At 48.7% G+C, this 21,559-nt stretch overlaps 1 protein-coding gene across 1 annotated transcript; it reads right to left on the bottom strand.

The window, feature by feature from the left end:
- Nucleotides 1-1,728: 1,728 nt before the first annotated feature.
- EIF4A3 (eukaryotic translation initiation factor 4A3) lies at nucleotides 1,729-8,293 on the bottom strand. Its single transcript, XM_033056445.1, has 12 exons — nucleotides 8,082-8,293; nucleotides 7,833-7,905; nucleotides 6,971-7,037; nucleotides 6,058-6,120; nucleotides 5,495-5,627; nucleotides 4,733-4,813; nucleotides 4,296-4,437; nucleotides 3,398-3,536; nucleotides 2,831-2,946; nucleotides 2,231-2,338; nucleotides 2,025-2,152; nucleotides 1,729-1,928 (listed from the first exon to the last, which is right to left on the bottom strand). The coding sequence occupies exons 1-12, from the start codon at nucleotides 8,236-8,238 to the stop codon at nucleotides 1,912-1,914; spliced, it is 1,224 nt and encodes a 407-aa protein (XP_032912336.1). The 5' UTR covers nucleotides 8,239-8,293; the 3' UTR covers nucleotides 1,729-1,911.
- Nucleotides 8,294-21,559: the final 13,266 nt, after the last annotated feature.

The following is a 21,559-nucleotide window of genomic DNA, read 5'->3' as shown; positions in this document are numbered from 1 at the left end:
GCGGCATGAATGCAAAATCCCCTCGAGCTTGTGGGAGGGATCAAGATGACTTAATCAAGTGTGGGAAAGGGATGTTTTGGGGGATAAAAGGGAATGGTCCTGTGGCAGTAGGTTGCTGCTGCGTGTCCTCGTTTGGCCATGTTGACTTAACCCCATCTCACCTTTTCCTGGAAGAGGGGATTCCATTCTGTGGGCACAGAGGTCAAAGTGCCAGGGACTGGAATGGGACTGGGGGACACAGGGGTTACATGGTTGGAGTGGCAGCAGCCTGGAGTGAGGTTGTGTCACTTGAACAAGCGCAATGGATTTAGCCAGCAAGTAGGGCAAGGGCCCTGGGAGTCACTGTTGGAGCAGCTCTAGGTCTGGGCTGGACACATCTGATTTTGCTTGAGGCAACTGGAGGGACAAGGTCTGGGCTGCTCTGGAGGGAGTGGGATCTGTTCTGGTGTGTGACTCCCTCTGTGGAGGCAAGAAAGGCTCTGTAGGGACCACTAAAGGACAGACTTGTGTCAGGGCCAGCTACTGAGGGCAGGCACCACGGGGATGTGTGGGGGTGGGCCGTGTCCCTCTGCTGGGTACTGGAGCAGCCTGGCGGTCCCAAGGCTGGATACTGGATGAGCTGAGCCTCCTTGCCCGTTCCTGGAGGGATGCAGAGCCTGTGTGTGCATTGCCCCCAGCAGCCCTGCATGGTGACAGCTCGAGGGGCAGGGGGAGGGCGCTGGTGCTGCTGTTCCAGTGCTGAACACGGCTGGATGGTGTGAGCACTCTCCCTGTGTGTGCCCAGGGGGAATGCTGGCGCAGCTTTGCTGCTGGTAGCACATGGAGCCATGAAGCTGTAGTGGCCTCCTCTCCATGGGCAATCCCTTAAAATGAGTATTCCTAGCAGATTAAGCTTAGTATTTCCCAACTTCTGTGAAGAACATCAGGCAGGTGCATGGAGTGGGTTCCTCAGGGAACTGAGGAGTTCCACAGGGCTTTAAAGGAGGTGGCAGCTGCTTTCTCTACCCTGGGCTACTCTGCTGGAAAGAGTTCTGAGAGCTGATCCAATTCTGTGCTAACTGTGGTGTATTCCAGCCTTGCTTCCCCTGTCCTCCCTGAACACGCAAAAAGCCGAATGCAGCAGGAAAAGCAGAGAGCAGAAGATGGTAACCGACCTCTGGCCAACTCTTGCCTCACAAAGGGACACAGCAGAGTGAGGCAGGAAAGCTACGTGGAAGATCCTACAGCTGGCAAAGTACAGCAGCATGCCAGAAAGAGACACAGGAGCAGGGGTGAGTGGGAAGATGTAACGAGGTACAGCAGCAGAATGAGGTGGAGGTGACAAGAGACGGGATAGTTGCTCCTTCTGTTTGGGAAGTGTTGTGCCCAGGTTCCTTGGGATGGGAAATCCTCATCTGGAGCAGTGTGGTGATTCCTGGCTCCAGAAAGACGTAACCAGCAGGAAATTTCTGGCTATCTCGTACCTCAATTTGCCTAGAGCAGGCTAGGGCCAGGCCACAGATTTTTCCTGTTGATGTCTGATCCTTAAAGGTTAAGTCAAGGAAACTAAAAGTACATCAGGCGGCGTGGCACAACAACGACAGAAGGGTAGAGAACAGGAAGCCCTGTATTTTATGAACCCAGATATGCGGAGTGTCCAATGTTTTGTTTCATTATGCCAGCCAAGTATGGCAGTATCTCAGAACTCCCTGCCTGTTACTATGCTGGGTAAAGTAATTAAGCACAGGGTATGGTAAAACCTCCTCTTTTTTATTGCAAAACGTGGGTGGGAGTACAGACAATATTTACACAAGTTCCCAAGCGCAGATCAACTCAAGAACATATGACCAAAAATACGAAAAAAAGGATGTGGGTCCAAAACGGAATTCTGGAGGGTACCAAATGGTACAGCTTCCTGCTAACCATGGACCTTCAGATAAGATCAGCAACTGAAAGGAGAGAAAAGGAAAGAATTACAGGTATGAACTGAGTGTGTGGGGAGCCCAGCCCAGCAGTGCTGCTCCTGGGCTGTGGCCAGCACTCACCGTTCATGGGCATCTCGTCAATCTGGGTGGAGTAGTACTGCTCAATGTCCCGCAGGATGCGGATGTCGTCGTTCTTCACAAAGTTGATGGCGACGCCTTTCCGGCCGTACCTGCCCGAGCGGCCGATTCTGCGGAGCACGAGGGAAGAGGGAATGGAGCCACTGTGGGAAAAGCTCCCCCAGCCCCACGCCCTGGGGGAAGCCTACCTGTGGATGTAGAGTTCTCTGTTGTTGGGCAGGTCATAGTTAATGATCAGCGACACCTGAGGCACATCCAGGCCTCGAGCCCAAACGTCTGTGGAAATAAGAACTCGGCTGCAAAAAGAAGGGCACAGTTAGGACTTCTCTGGAAACTCCCAGGCTCCAGCGCACCCCCTGCTCTTCCATGCTCTCCCCTCCCACAGCACACCAGCAGCATCCACACTTTTGCTGCACAGAAAGCTGTCTCTTGCACTATCACCAAACTTCAGTCAAGACAGGACCAACACAGCTTGGATCTTTCAGAAGGAATAATGCTCCCAAGTGTTAAAAATACTGAGGAGGGAGCACAAACATTTTTTCCTTGATGTATTTTAAAAGCAGCAACTCCCAATATCTTCAGCAAAATAGAACAGACTAATTCTACACCCAGAGCTACAAGCATCCCTCCTTGGAAAGTGGCAATCTCTCAACCCTCCAACACCTCAGGAGATAGATGGAAATCAGAGTTCTTAATCTGAGCTGAACAAAGCCTTGAGATAGAGGTGTTGAGGGTTTTCCCTGCCCTGAGGCAGCAGTGATGTAAGCAATGCTATTTGGGGCATTTACCTGGCACCAGATCTGAACTCTTTCATGATGGACTCTCTCTCCTTTTGGGGCATGTCCCCATGCATGGATGAAACTGTAAAGTTGGCTTCCCTCATCTTCTCTGTGAGCCAGTCGACCTGTGAACACAGCTTGGGTTAGCTCTTTGCTCAGACAGCCAAACACAGCAGCTGAGCTTCACAATGTCTGCTGAGATGAGCTGGTATGGACTGAGACACTTCCACATGCATTCTGGGACTAAGGGAAGGAAATAATCCTTACAAAGCATCAGCTGTATGATACAGGGCTCCACAAGCCCGGAAAGGAATTAAAAGCATTTATTCAGGAAGTGGGGTTTTGCTCCAGGAATTATAAGCAATTAGATTGAGCACATTCTTACCTACTTCTCTGAAAAGGCAATTCCTGTCAGCTGTATCAGGTCTGCCTGTTGTTTTAAGTCAGGCACATCCCAAAGGTTTATATGGTCCTACTGAAACTATTTCTAAACAGCGGAGCAACCAGGCCTCTTAACTAATCCAGCAGTTTGAGCCACCCTCAGGAAGCACCATGCCCCTCTGATGGCCTCTGTACCTTTCTCTTGGTGTTACAAAAGATGACAGCCTGGGTGATGGTCAGTGTGTCGTAGAGATCACACAAGGTGTCGAACTTCCACTCTTCCCTCTCCACAGCCACGAAAAACTGCTTGATTCCTTCGAGGGTTAACTCATCACTGCAGAGAAGAACACCACAAGCAGGTGAATAGCAGTTAGAAGGGCTGGGTGTGCTTCACCAGACACCACCCCTCTGCCCCGTGTGCTGTGGGTTCCTGGGTCCGGTCCAGATGGAGTCCAAGTTGTTCTAGAAAGTCCTGGGAAAACTCAGCTTTAAGAAGGGCCCTGAACATGACCCGTTCAGCAGAGACTGGAACTGCTCTGCTCCAGCCAGACAGCTTCAAAGGGGAATATTCTGTTCTCATCATTTTTACATTCCAGCTTCTTGACAAGAGAGACTGAAGAAAGTCTCAAGAAGCTCGAATGTACAAAATGGGGCAGTGTAAGAGCTCAGGCAAGAGGGAGACTCCTCCCAAGCTCCAGTGCACAAGGACCTGTGACACCACCCAATGTAAACTACGCCTCCAAGAACACCCAGGATCAGTCAGCTAAAGCCTATGCAATAGGAAATTATAACAGGAAGCCTAAAAAAATCCTCAGGGGGAGCCCAGGAATTGGATAAGTATGAAGGATAGATTTCCACAAGGAGAGACTGCTGTCCATGGGGAGAATGAGGGGACAGCTAGGCTGAGCAGCAGCACACAGAACTGGACAAGGATAAAGTCAGGGAGGTAAGTCAGCACGTGCTGAAAACAGGACATGAGCACATCTGCAGACACTCAGGAATGTGAGAAGGAACATGAGAGGCTCTCTGTACATTTAAATCTGTTAATACTGTGAACTGCCCAGGGCTGTTCTCTCCAAGAAAACTCACTCACCGTTTCACCAGGATGCGGATGGGGTCTGTCATGAATTTGTTGGTCATTTCCAAGATTTCATGTGGCAAAGTGGCGCTGATCAGAACCACCTGTGTGGCTGGAGGCAGGTACCTGTACACATCATAAATCTGCTCCTTGAAGCCTGCAGTGCAAATCAAGCCACACAGAACAGTCAGCACATCCTTCTCCTAAATATCCTCCCCTGTCACAGTCTGACCTGGAATTCAGTACTGGGTCTATACTCTGGGATGAACATTATTGTGTGAATCAGTAACGTCAGAGAAGGCATGTTGTGTACCTTGACCCATTACAGCCTGTAACTAACTATAACTATCTTTTTCCAAAACCAGCTTCTAGAAGTGGGCCTGCTAGCTGGGACACCTTGGAATCTCAAAGAAGCAAGGAGAAAGCAAGTAAAAGGGAGACAAATGTGTTACCTTTATTGAGCATTTCATCTGCTTCATCCAAAACCAGCATTTTGATGGCACGAGTTCTTAGACTTCTGCGACGAATCATATCTGTAAGATTTCATTTTGTGAGATGAGAATGCTCTGAAAGCAAGTGAGCCCCACCACTGTCAGGGTATCTTGGTGGAGCAGAGACAGATGTGAAAAATACAAAATGCCAGATGAACTTTATGTCAACAGAATCCACAAAACCTGTTTGAGAGTCAGCCCAGTTTGGCAGCTGCTAATTTTTGGGGTTTTTTTTTTTCCACTTGTGGGGACCAGTTCACGTTCTCCCAGTGACAAGAGCTTGTGTAAGGGCTGTTTCTCAGAGACCCAGAAGATGTGAGCCTAAAGGACAACACAACCCCTGGGATAACTGCCATGGACAGTCAGTGTTAAACTCTTCATGCAGTGAAAGCAGAAGATACCAGCTGCAAGTGCACCTGATTTAACAAAGATGGAGCAACCAGCAGGACACAGGAAATGTGGGCCCAATTTTGGCTTTCATGTAGGCCTGGCTCTTATCCCCTTGAAGATTAATGGACAGTAATACTTTCTCCTTTTTCCAAACCATCATATAAAGAGTCACCTCAACAATGAAAAGCAATAATGAACAGAGAAAATGAAAATACCATGGCTATAGATTTCCCTCAGTCTTTTCCAGGCACAGCAGCAGTAAGTTGTTACCTTGTTACACTTCACCCTAAGGTCACCCTAAGGGTGTTACAATAAATGTCAGGATTTCCTTACCAAACACCCGTCCTGGAGTGCCAGCCACAACGTGCTGCCCGTAATCCAGCTTGCGGATATCCTCACCCACGTTGGTGCCCCCGATGCAGGCGTGGCACTGCACGTTCATGTAGTCTCCCAGGGCCAGAAGCCCCTGTGTGGATACAGAGAGATGGATTAATGACCCCAGCTCTCCTCAGGCTGCATTGGTGAAGAAATGCAGGTCGGTGCATCCATGCTCTGGGCTTTTAAAAGAGACACTAGCACAAGAAGTTAGAGCGGTTATTTTAATGTCTGTTACCTAAACCTCCATAACAGCAGGCCTTAAAACACTGGGAACTCAGTTCCTCAGGGATCACAACTGCTTTAGAAGTGCTGGCCTTAAAAACTCAGCGTTATGCAAAACCTCACACTGCCAAACTAATGGCTGTAAGGCTGAGGAGCAAACTGCCCTGTATCAGATGATACTGCATTATTTCTCTCAGGAACAGAAAGAAAAAGTGGGAGCTGTGCTTTGAGCTCTGCTAGAGAAACACCAGAACACTGGCCCAGTGCTTTCCAGACACGGACTGAAATGCTCTTACCTTCTGAATCTGCACAGCCAGCTCCCGAGTTGGGGCCAGGATCAAGGCCTGGGTCTCACGAACCTGGTTAAAACACAGAACCACATGGAAGTTAATCACAGGCCACAGGGCCGAGCATGCAAGAGATGATGGAACTCACAGAATCGAAGCTGTGAAATGTCACAGCTGAAAGATTTATCAGGAATTTTGTGCTAAAAAAAAAAATGTGTGTATTTCTTGTAAAATAGAAGGAAATTTCAAGCCCTTCAGTTCTGTGTATTTGGTTCAGATAAACACCTTGCATTGCTCAAGGACTCCAAGACAAAGTTTTGAAGTGTCACCTCTAAAAGTGTTATGAGCACTTTACAGAAATGAAGCAAAAGCTGTTCTTTCCACTTAGAACATGCAACCTTTATTTTTATGTGCCCAGTGACAAATGAGTAACAATCCCAGCCCACTGAAAACCACCCTTTTATTCAATTGCATCTACACATCCAAGTAATACCCCAAAACTACTGGATGGACATGATGCCCCTGAGCAGAACAAAAGCAAGCAGCTGTCAGTCAAAATCTAGGTTTGATTCTGTGCAATGTGAGGCAGTTGTTAGATAGGTTGATGAGGCTATTAGGACTCTCTGAAGACAATTCTGCTTGCTGAGAGATTAACTTAGCCCTAAGAGGTGAATGAGGTCAGCTGTTAAAGACAACTTTATGATTACAAGACATCATCTGAACTCATTTTACCAGACTGGCTTTAACAGTTAAACTGTTGAGAGTCTGGTGAAGTTCTTGGCCAGAATTCTAAGGTTCACTGCCCATAACTAAAAGATTTCAATGTAAGCCTTCATTCATTCACTCTTAAAGAACACACTTTTATGATGAAGACCAGTGATTTAGTAAAAATTATTTTTAGCATGTACTGTTATGAAATTACCTGTATATCCAGGCATTGTAGAACAGATATGGAGAATGTTGCTGTCTTTCCTGTTCCTGACTGTGACCTGAGAAACAGATGTTTGATGAATACTCTGGATGTCTGGACCAACAGCACAAGTACTTTCAACACATTCCACCCCTCTGCTCTCTCCCACCCCTCCATAGCAAAGAACTCAACAAAGGCTTGTTATGATGAGAGCATGATCTGCTGTCAAGCAGATTTGAGAGCTGCAATAATATCAGGGACAGAACACTCCAGGGTACCAGCTCTGGCACGTTCACTCTTTATCAGATCACTATTTTACCTTTTTGCCATCTACCATACACATACCTTTTCCAAGTAAATGACAGATAAGCCAATGCAATTTGCAAGGCCAGTAATTTGCACTAGTGACCAAAAAAGGATTTTTTTCAGCGGGATGCATCTCCTTCTTTGTCTCTAAGGGATATTTTTTATAGTGACTAAACCAAATGAACTCTGGTGCTAACCACTGTTAGGATCACAAGTTAGGCAATTCCAGTGTATTGCTTATCACATCATAAAACCATAGAATAGTTTGGATTGGAAGGGAACCTAAAGAACATCCACCTGCATCCCCCCTGCCATGGCAAGGCACACCTTCCACCCACCAGGGTGCCCAGAGCCACATCTAACCTGGCCTTGAGCACTTCCACAGCTTGGAAGTGCTCAAGGATGCCTTGGGACTTCCACAGCTGCTCTGGTCAACCTGTCCCAGTGTCTCACCAATCTCAGGGCATTCCCCACACCCTGCCAGGCCCACGGGTGGCCGATCCCACTCCCCAGCCTCAAGGCAGGGAGCGTGCCCGACACCCCCCGCCCTGCCCCCAGCCGCACTCACTGGGCGATCACGTCCCTGCCCTTGATGATCTGCTTGATGGCTCGCTGCTGGATGGCCGACGGTTTCTCGAACCCTGCGGGGGCCAAGGGACACCATCAGGGCAGGCCCGACACCGGCCGCACGGCGCAGGCGCGGCGGGGCCACATCCGGGTCCTGCCGCGGCCCACGAGCCCCTCCGTGCCCCCGGCTCGCCCCCCGGCCCCGCGCCCCGCGCCCCCCGCCCCTTCCCCCTCGGGCCCCGACGCCCACCGTAGGCATAGATGCCGCGCAGCAGGTCCTCCCGCAGGCCCATGGTGTCGAAGGTGGGCGTTACGTCCACCTCCTCGCTCGTCTCGAACTCCACCTTGGTCATGTCCTCCTCCTTCATGAGGCGCTTCCGCGCCGAGCCGCCCGCGGACCCCGCCATGGCCGCGCCGCCGCCGCCGCCGCCGCCGCCGCACAACGCCCGCCGCGCGCGTCCTCCGCCGTCACTGCGCCTGCGCGGGGGCCCGGCGGGAGCGGCGCGGGGCGGGGCGTGCGCGCGCGGAACCATTGGATGGCGGCGGCTGGGAAAGGCCCTGTGGAGGGCGCCCCGCCTCGCCGGGCATGGAAGGTCTGCGGAGAGTCCGCCGCCTCCGCTCCCTGGGCAGCCCGGGGTTCCAGCGCCCTGCCACGCTCAGTGCGAATAAGTTGTTCCTCATGCTGAGGTGGAACTTTTGTGTTTTAGTTTATGGCTACTGCTCCTCGCCATGCCGCTGGGCGCCACTGGAAAGCGCCCGGCACCATCCTCTGGGCACTCGCCTTTGAGGTATTTGTACATATTGATGAGATTCCCTCAGGCTTCTCCTCTCCAGACTAACCAGGCCTAACCCTCTCAGTCTTCCCTCACGAGAGGTGCGCCAGTCCCGTCATCATCTCTGTCGCCCTCCGCTGGACCCTCTCCAGGAGCTCCTTGTCCTTCTTGGCCTGAGGAGCCCAGAACTGGATACAGCACTCCAGAAAGAGCTGCGTAAAGAGGCGGGATCAGCTCCCTCCGCCTCCTGCTGCTGCTCTTCCCAATTCACCCCGGGAAATGCATCCAGGGGGCTGGACTGGGATGTGCGCGTGGCCTGCGCATGCGCGGGGCCGGACGGAGCCGAGCCGAGCCGAACCGAACCGAGCCGGGCGGGGCCGGGCCGGGCCGGGCCGGGCCGAGCCGAGCCGAGCCGAGCCGATGCTGCAGTGTCCGCATCCCTGCGGATGCATAACCCCGTTTCCCACGGTATGTCAGTGTTTCTTGAGCAACCAAGGCTCAGCAAATCTATGGGATGAGGTTTGTAAAAAGGATCCTCCTGGTTGATGGCCTTGATGTGCAGCTCCATGAGGTGATTTCCACTAACCTTGGGTAAGGAGCAATTAAGTCATTGCCAGTCCCCAATCACAGGACAGCTCGTTTGTATTTTATGCTTTAAAAACGATCCTGTGGGGAATCCAGACACGAGTTCAGACATCACACGCTTAGAAAGGTTTCCATTTCCCTGTACCCCTCTGCTTCCCCCGCAAAAAAACACCCCAAAAACCCCCAAACCCCCAAAAACCCAAAGATCAGGGTTTACTGAGAAAGTTCAGGCTAAGATACTTCTTTTCACAAGTGGGTGTTTTCATAGACATCAGGCATCTGAACATGGTGACCTGGGGAGAGTTCTTCACTTGCAAGACAGTTTTTAGGTATGGTCTGTACTGCAGCCACTGCCTGGTGACTGAACGGCTCCCTTGGGAACTGCCTGAGCTGGACCAATCCCTGCCTAGGTGCTGTTGGATTGCAACAGGGGGCTGTTGAGCTTCATCCTTTATGGGAGGGAGAGGGATGCACATCCTAGCAGAGAAAAAACATCACCCCAATTCTAAAAAGGACCTCAGAAGTGCTGATGTGTGACACAGATTGTCCTCTTTTTAGTGTATGAACAAGCTTCATCCACATTTTATTTGTTTGATGTAAAATACTTCTTTCTCCTTAGTGCTTTCAGTTCCAAGAACAGACAAGGCATTTGCTTTTGAAGTAACACCGCGTTAATGTGCTGAGGTGGAAGTGAGTCTCTGCTTACCCTGGCAGCCAGGACCACTCAATCCAGGATCTTGAGGAAAAAAAGAAAAAAAAAAATAATTGTTTTGGGTTTTTTTGGCTTAAGACTTTGAGGTAACAGCTCTCTCAAGACAGGCTTCTTCCAAACCTGGTACAAAATTGGTGCTTTTGGAAATGTGAGTTCTGTATCAGCTTTCTGGTTTCTGCTCTTTGGTCAAACAAAGTGTTGGCTGGCAGTCCCTGTGTGAGAGTTTTCACAAGACCCTGTAAGCGATATAACTTTCAGTGCTGGTCTTTCTGTGGATACTGGGTGTTGATGAGTCAGCAGGGACACCAAACTGAATGGTCTGTGCCTGCAAACCTGCTCTTGCAGCTGCCACGAGGGCAGCTCAGGACATCTCCCTCCTGGCAGCCTGGGGTTGTTTTTAAAATGTTCCTCAGTATTGATTTGGTCTCTGAAGTTTCCCTTTGGTATTGAAAACCATCAATTTTCCTCTGCCAATTTGGCTCCACTGACTTATTCCTGCTGGTTTTTTTTCCTCAGCATCAGAGGGGAACGCTCAGGAAGCAGCCTGTCCTTCTGGCCAAGCTTCTCCAGCATCAGCAAAGGCACTGGATTTGCCAAACCTCCACTTGTCATTGCCACCCGAGCCCTGGAAGAACATAGAGGAGATCCTCAGGGTCCCTGGTTCTGCCTGGATCGGTGGTGGTGGGTGAAGTGAGCAACTACTGGGATGGGAGAAATGCTTGCAGCCAGGTTCAGGATGAGTTTGACCACCCAAAAGCTGGGGGAATGCAGGGGTGGATGTGATCTGATCTGTGAGATGGGGGGGCATCCCTGAAAGACTGGAGGGTGGTCAGATGTTGTAACAACAGAAGTCCTGTTGGAAGTGTTAGAAGAGGGAGGAAGTAATATCAATCTGTGCTGTTCTTGCAGAGGCAGCAGCAGCACGGAGGAGCAGGTGAGCCTGGCAGGGCTGCCTGCAGCTTTGGACAGCACACTCATGGTCCCCAGGAGTGGCCTCCAGCATGCAGCTGGCACCTCCTACAGATACAAACTGCAGTGCCTCTGGTGAGGGCATGGCTCCCTGTGAGGAGAGCCCTTCTGTGGGCTGCGTGAGGGGTCTCTTCATGCCCTGCTCGCTGTGTCTGCAGGACCCAGGTGAGGCAGATCGCCAGGGAGAGGGACAAGGCAAGGCTCAATTTGGAGAAGGCAGAGAGACACTGTCTGCAGCTGGGCAGGGAGCTGGATGAGCAGTATATTGCTCTTGAGCACACCCAGAGCAAGCTCAGGTAGGTGGGGTGGAAAAAACTGTGCTTACATATCCCGGGGTATTGGGAGGTTAAAATTATGAGACAAGGCAACTGAGAGACTTTTAAAAAGATGGTTTACTGCCTCATGGTGTCAGCCTCATAAAATAGTGATGAGGCATTAAAGGTGTTACATCCGATGCCATAATATCAGAAGCCACTTAATTCTTAGTTACAATGCCTTGTGCTAGTTTTTTAGCAAATCAGATACTTCTATGAAACTTGTTAGCATCTTTTTACACAAATCATTAATTGCTTTGCTTTTTGTGGCTTTGCCGCAATGCATCATTTTTTAACCAATCACAAGTCTGCATTGATACATCTTAAACTTCTAACTTTATAACAGATTCTATTGCTAAACTTCACAATCTTTTACTATCTTACTTAACATATTGCTTTACTTATATAATACATATCTCTGTTTGCTTAAAACATATTTCTACTTAAACGACAAACTCATATTCTTGTTTTATGTCTGTTTCACTTTTACTGTTCTGATTCTCCAAGCCTTCTCCAAGGTCTTAGGTCAAACATTGTATCCATCTCTATCTCTGATCCTTATGCACAAGGCCCTGAGAGCTCTCTGTGCTTGCATTTCCCACACCAATGTCTCTTTTGACAATCCCACTTGTTTTGCCAATGTGTCAATGGCAGGCAAGTCCTTGAAGACCCTTCTCCATCCCCTATGGTCTCAGCATCCTTCCAACCAAACTCTCATCTCCTGCTCTGTGCATGGTGAGAGGGGGTGCCTGTACCTGTGGCCATCCAGGAACATGCTCTGCTGCCCCAACCATGTTCCTTTTTTCCTCCAGGAATTTTCAGGCAGAAATACAGGCAAAAGAACTGCTTTTGCAGCAAGCAGTGAGTCACCAGGCGAAGCTGGAGGCTGATACACGGCTCCTTCAGGGCAAAGAGGCCAACCTGCAAGGGAGACTGAACCATGTGATGAATGTAAGTCAAACTGCCTTGGATGAAACATCTTCACTCTTTCAGAGGTGGCAAAGCAGAGGTGGTGACAAATGTAGATGGTTCACTTTGCTCTTGTTAAGAAGAACAGGAATTTTTTGCAGAGAATTATTGGCCACATCCATACAGTTGTGTTAAATACAGAGATTGTTACCTTGCCATGCCATTGCTAAACTGCTGTGTTGTCTGTTGGCAGTGGTTTGGCCCTTGGTAACACCTGGAAACACAATGACCAAAAGTTGTGCCAGGGACCATGTCAAAAGCAGAGATGGTGGTGTCTGCATGTCTGTCTGTTCAGTGTAGAAGTACAGATGGAGATAGCTCAGGACTTGCTGCCTTTCTTAGCTGTGAGGGAAACCACAATTTTGGGGAGCAGAGATAGAGATGAATCTGTGGGGCTGTGTAGCTCTTATTGTGCAAAACACACTCCTGTCCTTTGGAGACATGAGCCCATGTGGTATCAGCAATGTGCTGTCCTGTCGTGGATTAGGAATGGTGCTCCCCAGTTTAGTTCTCCTACCCAGATTCTCCAAACTACATTGCTGCTTGCTCACTCTCTCTCCCTGATTTTCAGTGGCTGGAGAGGAGAATTGGAGGCACAAAAGGCAAAGACCGTGGGTTGAGATGGGAACAATTTACTGGAAACAGCAATGAGATAAGAAACAACCAGTGACAGCAACAATATTAACAATAAAAACGTACAAAAGAGAGGGTGATTTACATTCAAAATGCTCATTGCAGAGCAGCCACATTTTCTCTGGAAGGCATGTCCTTCTCCCTGGAATTGTGAGAGAGCGCCTTCCCTCTCTCCCCAGCAATGACTGAGGTGGTACAGAAAAATATCTGGGCCTTAGCCACATCCCCTCCTGGTTACTGCAAAAATCACCCCTATCCTGGCCCAAAGCAGGCCATGTCCAGGGTCTCTGGGAAGCTGTGCTGTGTTTGGCATGCTGATATGCCAGTTGTTCCACAGCTCCCTGCTGAGGACTTGTGGCTGATAAACCCATCCTGCTGTGTCAGGACCCACTGCATCTGGGAAATCTCCGTTTTATCTGCAGGAGAACACACAGCTACAAAACAAGGTCACAGAGATGGCTGAGAAACTGTCAGCCTCTGAGGAAATGGTGTTGGAGTTGCAAAAAGAACTCAACCACATTGTGAAGGATAAGGTAACCTTTTCCTGTCAAATGAGAACTTTCCAGAAATTCATAAAAAAATTGATCTTGCATATTTTGTGTCAGTTGCTGTGGTCTTCCTGTGTGTGAGCTCTCCTGCACATTAATAACAATCTGGAAGCTGGGAAAAGAAAAAAAAAAGGGTGAGGAAAGTTTCCAGTTGTAGAGAATTCTACACATCTGCAGTCTTCAAGGGAAAACTTTGTAGAGTTTGGTTTCCAGAGAAGTTTTATTTTTCACTAATATTGAAGTAAAGGGTTTGTTCTAGTATCTTCCACTCCTAAAATGGATCTGGGGAAGGAAGTGAGTCTGTGATCTTGTTAGCCAGGAAAGCCTGTGCCTGTAGTTTGGTGTCTCACATGTGGAGAAAAATGTTTTCCCTCCTCTTTCTGACCTATCCCACAGGTGATGTGCCCTTTAGAGAGCCTTCTGTTGAATGTATGGGTGTAGCACCATGACCCCAGTGATTTAGTAGAGCTTTTGACTGTCCTTTTGGAGATGATTTTCTTGATGAGAAGTGTTTCCTTGTGCAGCTGGAGCAGGGGGAGCCCCACAGCCCAGAGTTCCTGAAGCAGAGCGAGTGCTTTGCCGAGATTGTCCTGGAGTATGAGCAGCAGTGCCAGGTATGTGTGGGCAGCTGCTGGGGTCACAGTGCTGCTCTCTGCAGCACATCTGTTGGTCACTTTGGCCTGAGGGGGTGGAAGGAGGTAGACCTGATCAGAGGACAGAGGGATCCCTCTTACCTTGCTCAGAGTCCTGTCTCCTCACTCCTGAAGCCCTCCATGGGTTGTTTGCCTTGCTAGGATTTTGGCAGGAGAGAGTAGGGGTGGATCATAAATTCCTTCCTGCCGGTAGCCATGGACTATTTTATTAGGGAATCATGTACCTCTGTTGTTGAGGACAGACCACCTTGGGCTCTGTTGGATTTCTTCTTGAGCAGAAGGAGGAAGCTATTATCCTAATTTGGAAACCATATTAACAGTTAAAGTCTTCTATCTTTTTGTTTTTCCCTTCCTTCTCCTTGCCCCCACTTAAAAAAAAACCCTAAAAAACTTGTTGCTGCTGAACTCTGCTAGAGAGTCAAGGTAAGCCAGCCCAGATATCTGGTGTGTGTTGTGTGTGGTCCAAGAATTGGTGCTGTGTGTATTGTGTCTCCTGCTGGGGGCTGTGCTCCTTCCCAGAGCTTGGTGCTCTCTGGGGCATGAGCACAACCTCTATTTCCCTTCTCCCACTTTTAACTTGTGCTGGATACTCTGTTCTTTGAGTCCTGTGCTTGTCACATTGCCCATTTGTTCCCAGATGCTCTGTGTAGCTGAAGAGCACCCCTGAGCAGGGACAGTGAGTCACATCCCCTCAGCAAGGGCTGAATTGCAGACTTTCAGCAAAGCCATTCTGTGGATGCATCAGGCACCCCTTCTCCAAGCTATGATTAAAGGCAAACATTCTGAAGCACTGTCAGCATTGCTCCAGGTGGCACCAGAGGGTTGAATATGCAACGTGCTGCAATTTCTTCCTCTAGTTGAGCAGCCCCAGAGTTGTCCATGAAAACGCTGATGGATGGAAAGGTTTGACCTTAGGCTTCACCTGCCCTTGTGGAGGCACCCACTCGGGTTTATCTTAAAGGAGAAATACAATTTATCCCTCATTGAATGCTCTCAGCCCCACTTTTCTGTTTGGAATGGAGATTAAACAAATGGGGTTTGCATTGGTCTACATCTGCTCAGTAATATTTGTTAATTGGAAGTGTTCTAGTTCACAGTCTCTTGCAGTACATCAGTTTCCTGGGTGGCAGGATATGGGATGTAATTGGATGTCTGCTTAAAGTGGACAGTCCAGAAGAACATAGGATGCCTTGTATGCTGTTGCTTCCAGTACAGGATAGAGGATGTGAAGTGAAGCAAGCAGCTGCCCATCTCCAGACACTTCCATGGAAGTGGCTGTTGGCACTGGTGTGGTGGTTCATTACTTGGTATTCAGCTCTGGGACTCCTTGCTGATGGAGATGGGATAAACTCCTGTGCTGGCCTTGGGGGGTCTTTGGCACCAGGAGACCAGCAGGACCTGCCTCATGCTGTGCTTTCCATGGGATCAGCACCTTCTGCAACCTAGGAATTTTCCCTCCCAGAGGCCTGTGGGCCTTGTTTCACTGTGAATCCTGCTGGTAGCTTTGTCTGCATAGAGCAGTGCTTGTTGGCCAGCCCTTGTGCCCCAAGCGAGTCTTGAGGATACAAAGAGAAACCTCTGGGCTCATACTGAGATCGTGCTCATGCTGTTTTCTTCTGTGTTGTATTCTGCCAATGGTTATTTAGATTTGGGAGAGTCTCAGAAGGCCCAGCCCCCTGAGATGTCTGCAACCCCCCTGGTTTTGTGTGCTTTTGCATTTGGCAGTCACTTTGTGCTTTACAGTATGTAAAGTGTGTACAGTGATGTGATTGTGGAAATCTGGGGTTATAGTGCTTCTTTGGCTCCTCCAAATTCTCTCATGTCTGCCTTAGTGTGGGAAGGCTGTGCTGGGGTTGTGGGAGGCTCTTTGTGCTGCAGGAGCTTTGTCCTGTGTCCTGAGCAGCGTTTGTTTCAGGTGCTGTACGACCAGAACGGAGCGCTGCGAAGGGAGCTGCAAAGGCTGCACCTGCAGCTGCAGGAGAGCAGGGCTGAGGGAGGGCTGCCAGCAGCAGGTAACATGCAGGAGGGCTCAGTGCCCGTCCTCTCAGCAAGAACAAAGTTCCCTCTGGATCCAAGTTTGCATGGGGGTGTGGGGAGGCTTGTTGTGTCTGAGCTACTGCTGCCAGTTCTGGTACTGGGCAGCCATGGGAGGGAAGAAGGAGAACATGGTGATGGGGAGGAGGGAGACGGAGGAGAGGAGGGTTTTCCAGCTAAAGAACTGGTGAGGGAACTTGTGAACTAGGCAGCCATGGATAAACTGGCAGATTTTCAGTGTTGAAAATGTTGTGGAAAAAATGCAATAAAGAGGAAGTAGTCCAAACTGTGGGTTGGAAAATTCAAGTTGAACATTAGATAAAAGCTCCTGGCCAAGAGGGGTGATGCAGCCCTGGGATTAGTTGCAGGTAGGTGGGGAATATCCATCTTTTGGGGGTGTATGGACTGGATGAAGCTGCTGCCATCCTGATCTTGTAGGCCTGTCTTGTAGGTCTACCCTCACAGAGCTCCTCTGTGCCATCACACCCCTCTCCAAGCCTTCTTGTTCCTACTTCTGTGTTTACAGAAATGTCACTCCCAGTGGAGCAGCTCCAAGAGCAGCTGCAGGACTTGAAGGTGCAGCTGGAAACCAAGGTGAGTGGGGTGGAGGGAGATGTCATGACTGCTTGGTAAGCACAACTGCTACAGCATGACTGATGAGACATCTGCTCCAGTGGGGTTGCTGCAGGGAGAGTTCAGTGTGGGGATCAGGGTGGTCCATCATTACTCTTGTGGGGTTATTTCATGTACTTCTCCAGCCTGTCTTAGCTGGTAGGAGGATTTGGAGCCTTTGCCTCACTGGCTGGCAAAGGCTCTCTGGAAATCACTGTTACCTCGTGACATGTTTGTGTGGGTCTTGTGAGGAGCCAGAGATCACTCAGTGTTGCTGTCACAGTAAAACCAGGGACAGGACCAAGGGGAGAAGCAGCCATGTGTCTCTTGATGGTAGGGGCTGTATCAAAGCCCCGTCACCCTTGGCTGGCAACACACTTCTAACCTGCTTGCTCTGAGGAGACAGTGTGAGCCCAGCCTCCTCTTCAGACAGCTGTGAATGCTCATGGGAGAGGCCTCATTTTCCACATTTACTCCTTTTGCTGCTGAACTGAGAGGTCAGTGATGCCTGCTGGGTTTTGTGCTGCAGCCCTGCAAGAAAAAAATCCTAAGCTGTCACTCAGGTGACAGAACAGTGCAAGGAACAAAATGGTGCCTACAGATCTGCTGCTTTATAGTCCTGCCTCTGTGCACGTCAAATCTTGGAGTTTCCAGTGTTCACAGGGGAACTGTGGGCAGCAGCAGCTTCTTGCCACCACATCCTGACAAGGAACTATTGTGCAGTGGAGGAAGGATATGAAGAGCAGTGGCAGATGATGCCCTGACCTCTCCCTTCTCCTCTCTGGGGTTCCTTGCAAACAGGAGAATGGGCAGAACTGTGCTGCTTGCTACCAAGAAATGGGATCTACTGGTTTCTGCTGCGTGAGACAGGTTGCTGCCCTGACTTCAGCAGGGACCAGAACTGCTTGAAGAGAGTCCACTGTTGAGTAGGACCAATAGATCAATCTGAATTGGAGCTATTGGAGGAGAGAAAAGCTCTCAGGAGCATGGTGCTAATATGCCAATCCTATCTCCTTCCAACAGATGAACTATTATGAAGAAGAAATAGAGTTAATGTGGCAAAACTTTGAGAGTGAGAGGAAGGACAGTGAGGAAAGCTTCAAGGCTGAGATGTGCAAGATGGAAGGCCAGAAAAGAGATCTTGAAGAAACAGCTGCAAAGTACTGGGCTATAATTAATAGCCTGAAAGAGCAAAAGTGGGAATGGAGCCTGGAGCTGGAGGAGTGACTTGAGATGGAGCAGGGCAGGATGGGACAGCAGCACATGGAAGAGATTTGTCATCCAGGGCAGCAGCTGGACCAGGACAGAGAAGAAATAAAGATGCAGTGCAGGGACAAACTGAACCTGAGGTCTGGCACCATTCTCTTTCTGGGCCTAAGGAAGAGATTAGGGGTGCATCTCCTGCTCATACCAGAGTAGGTTGGGCTGATTTTTCACAGGGTTGGAGAGCTGTTTTAATTTTGAAGAAAACCTGGGTAGATTTGCAGGGCTGGAGTTGTTTGAAGTGAGACATCTAAAGTCCCCTTACATTATTGTTTTATAAGTTTCCCTGCATGTTCTACAAGGTTGTGTTAGAGGCAGTGAAGACTGTATCTTAAAAAAGTGAGATGTAAAAGAGCTTTCATTAGTGTTTTCTTATTAGCTCTTTCTTGGTCCTTTAGCAAACCTGCCTCTACTTGCTAGATGATCACAACTTGCTATCTTAAAAGCAGTAGAAATGTCTTACATTTTTCCATATAGGTACAAGAGATTGGCTTGTGAAAGAATGAGGTTGTCAATGAAAAACTGTTTATCCTCTCTTCCTCCTGCCTCTGCCCAACTGTGTCTCCCTTTAGGAGCACGGTTCCCCTTGGCAATATGCAAGCAGAGGATTTTGGTAGGTCATTATCCCTGTTTTAGGCCTGAGATATGGGGTAGGTGAGGGAGAAAGGAGGTGATTTGGCTGAAGTCTGTGGTAGACCTGGGAAACAAGCCCAAATAACAGGAATGCAAGGCATTTAAGCTGTTTTATCTCTGGTGAATGGCAGATGGACTGACTGCAGTGGGGAGCTTTCAGAGTTGCTGAAAAAGATATGATGGGTGTGAGCCTTTGAGAAGTGCAAAAGGTGTGGGAACTGTCTGTGAAGTTTAACAAATTGCCTTGACTTTGCAACATAAAAACCCCTTTGTATTACATCTCGGCAAATGTACATTCAGGGTCTGGCTGAGCTTTTCAAGCTGTGATAGCTAACCCAGGTCAGCAAAATGGTTTTTATCTTGAGGAAAGATGCAAAGGTTGAGCATAACCAAGAGCTCTCATGAATGCCAGCATGAGGACAGCTGTAAGGCTTTATTGCAGCAACACTGGTGTGAAAGGAGCTGATTTCCCAACGTAAAGGCTCCCAGATGAGGCCTTCAAGAGCAGAGCACTCAGGAGAGGAAGTAGTGGAAGCAGAAGAAAAAAGATCAAGTCTTTGTGGAAGCAGAGGCAGCTCAAGTTGTAAGAAAAGGTTAATGATGAACATATGAAGATATGTGAAATGCTGGCTGTTGGTTATAAAAAGATTAAAAAGGTACCAGGATGAAATGGGAGTAATGCAGAGACAGTGAAGCTGAGGGCTCTGGTGTTGAAAGGGACAAGGTGTCTGGAGAGCTGTCCTCTGGGGGAAAAGGAGCTGATTCCCTAAGACTCAGATGAGCAGGTAGACCAAAATATTCTGTTGCAACTTCAACACTGAAGGAAGAGAGAAGAAACGAACAGTTGTATGATGGACACACCAGTGCAGGTGTTTGTTGTAACAAATGGGCTGTTCAATCTAGAAGCTGGAGCCAAAGTGGAAAGCATTTGTCAGGGAGAAATGGAATCTTGATAGGCAAGGAGATGTACTTGGGAAGGAGGCAGAGAGAGCACAGTTAAATGCCTTCAAACAGCAGCCATCTCAGGACATAGACCTGACCTGCAGGGCAGGAAGAGAAGGAAAAGAGCTCTGGGAAACAGTGGTCTAACAACATAGGAGGAAGCCTGACATTCAGGCTGTCAAAACAGAGCTGAAGAGGAGCAGCTTGAAACTGGAGCTGATGCAGCTCAAAGATGTCATGCAGTAGTTGGAAAATGAGCCCAGAGCTCAAGAGAGTGTCAGGCTTGAGTGCTGCAAAGGTAGTTTGAAGAACTAACATACTACTGCAAAGGAAAAGCAGATGCCTTGTGAGACACAAGGCTGCTTAACACCATGATGATGCTGAATGCTCTAACAGCAGCTGTGTTCTCTCTGGATGTTCTAACAGCAGCTTTGTTCTGCTGCTCACATGAAGTGGACTACGAACTAGGATACTTCCAATTAATAAACATTACTGAGCACATGTAGACAAATGCAAAAGCTGTATTATGTCTTTTACTGGCTGTGGGAGTGTGGTCAGGGAGCTGAGATGTGCTCCTGTGGTTATGGCTGGCTGCACACTCATCTCTTCTGCCTTGTACAAGGATATTGGAGATGCCACAGGAAGCACAGCGTTCCAAATTACGATATAAAACTTGGAAAGCAGCTGCACTGAGGTGAGCAAACATCACATGGACTGGTCCTTGTGCTTCAAGAAGAGAGGAAGAACTTCCTCACACAGCTCCTCTGTGTGCACAGGCATTGCCACAAACTGTAATACTGTCCTCCCTCATAGGATGAATAGAGGAATTTGGGTCCTATATGGCTCTGGTGTTCAGCAGCAGTTATTGGATAAGATTGTTTAACACAGGACTAAGCTTCATTCCCACAAGTGCCAGTATTCATGGGAGAATGGGAGTACCTGGAGTGGAAGGAGAACAGGAGACCAGAAGTACCAACAGAAGTGGAAGGACAATGAGGCCACCTTGGATTTGGGCTCACAGCTGTTGTGTCCAGCAGTGTAAAATCACAGAGGCCTCACAAACAAGCTGATTTCTCCAGAGATTGCTTTATTGCAATTGAGGGGTTGGCCTCACCACCTGTTACCTTGTAATGAAGTCTTGGTGTGTCTTGATGAGTCAAATCACTTTATATCCACAGGACTGCAAAATAATTTTAGCCAGCTGGAAGCCACATAAATTCAGTCTGATGCTCTTTGTGCTTATTCCCCTTTTTTTCCCTTCCCTTGGAGACCTACTCCTTCTCTACTATTGTCTATTGATTGTCCCCACATATTTTGCCTGAGTTATGGGAAAGTTTTTTTCTCAGTTTTTTTTAGTCCTTGCTGTCATTTGAAACCAAATTGTAAAAGATCAGGGAGGCAGCACAGAATGCCAGAATAAACAGGGATTATTCATGGTTTTCTCACTCTGCTGTCTCACCCTGCACAGGAGACCTGAACTGGCTGCTGGAGAGCAGCTTGCTGAAGAGTTAACATGAGATGGATTTCTTCCTTAGGAAGCTTTAGATAGGAACTGGGTTCACCCACTGACCCATAAATCTGGGGCGATACAGGTTTCTGGTGTGGATGATCCCAATCTACTAAACTCTCCCTCCCACTGCTCTTATCCCTTGATTTTTAGGCTTCTGAGACCATTGCAGGACTTTGGATGTCCCCAGGCTGAGCTGGGCTGAGTCACCTGCTGGGGCAGAGGCACTTGACTCACTCCTGCATCAATTCAGGCCATATCTGTTTTGACCTGGCTTTGCCTCTTGTTGCAGGCCAAAACCAGATGTGGGACTACCCAAAACAGGGCTCTCCTCTGGGGGGCTGTGTTTTGCTGGTCTCTGATCTGAAGCTGATCCTGTCCCTCTTCCCAGCAGGAAAAATGGGAGTGAGTTGGTGTCCTGGTTTGGAGGACAGGTGTCTGCTAAGAAAGGCAGGAGCCTCTCTTTGAAATGGAGAATGTAAACCCCCTCCCTCCAAATTATTATAATTTTGAAAATAAGGGGCTCTCAGGCAAAGAGATGGGAATTAGAAATAACAGTTCCTTACTAGGAAAAATAGAAA

Source organism: Catharus ustulatus, chromosome 3, assembly GCF_009819885.2.
Source record: "Catharus ustulatus isolate bCatUst1 chromosome 3, bCatUst1.pri.v2, whole genome shotgun sequence".
NCBI classification, from domain to species: Eukaryota; Metazoa; Chordata; class Aves; order Passeriformes; family Turdidae; genus Catharus; species Catharus ustulatus.
The sequence above is the reverse complement of the archived record's forward strand: the minus strand, read 5'-3'. Positions and strand labels throughout refer to the sequence as shown.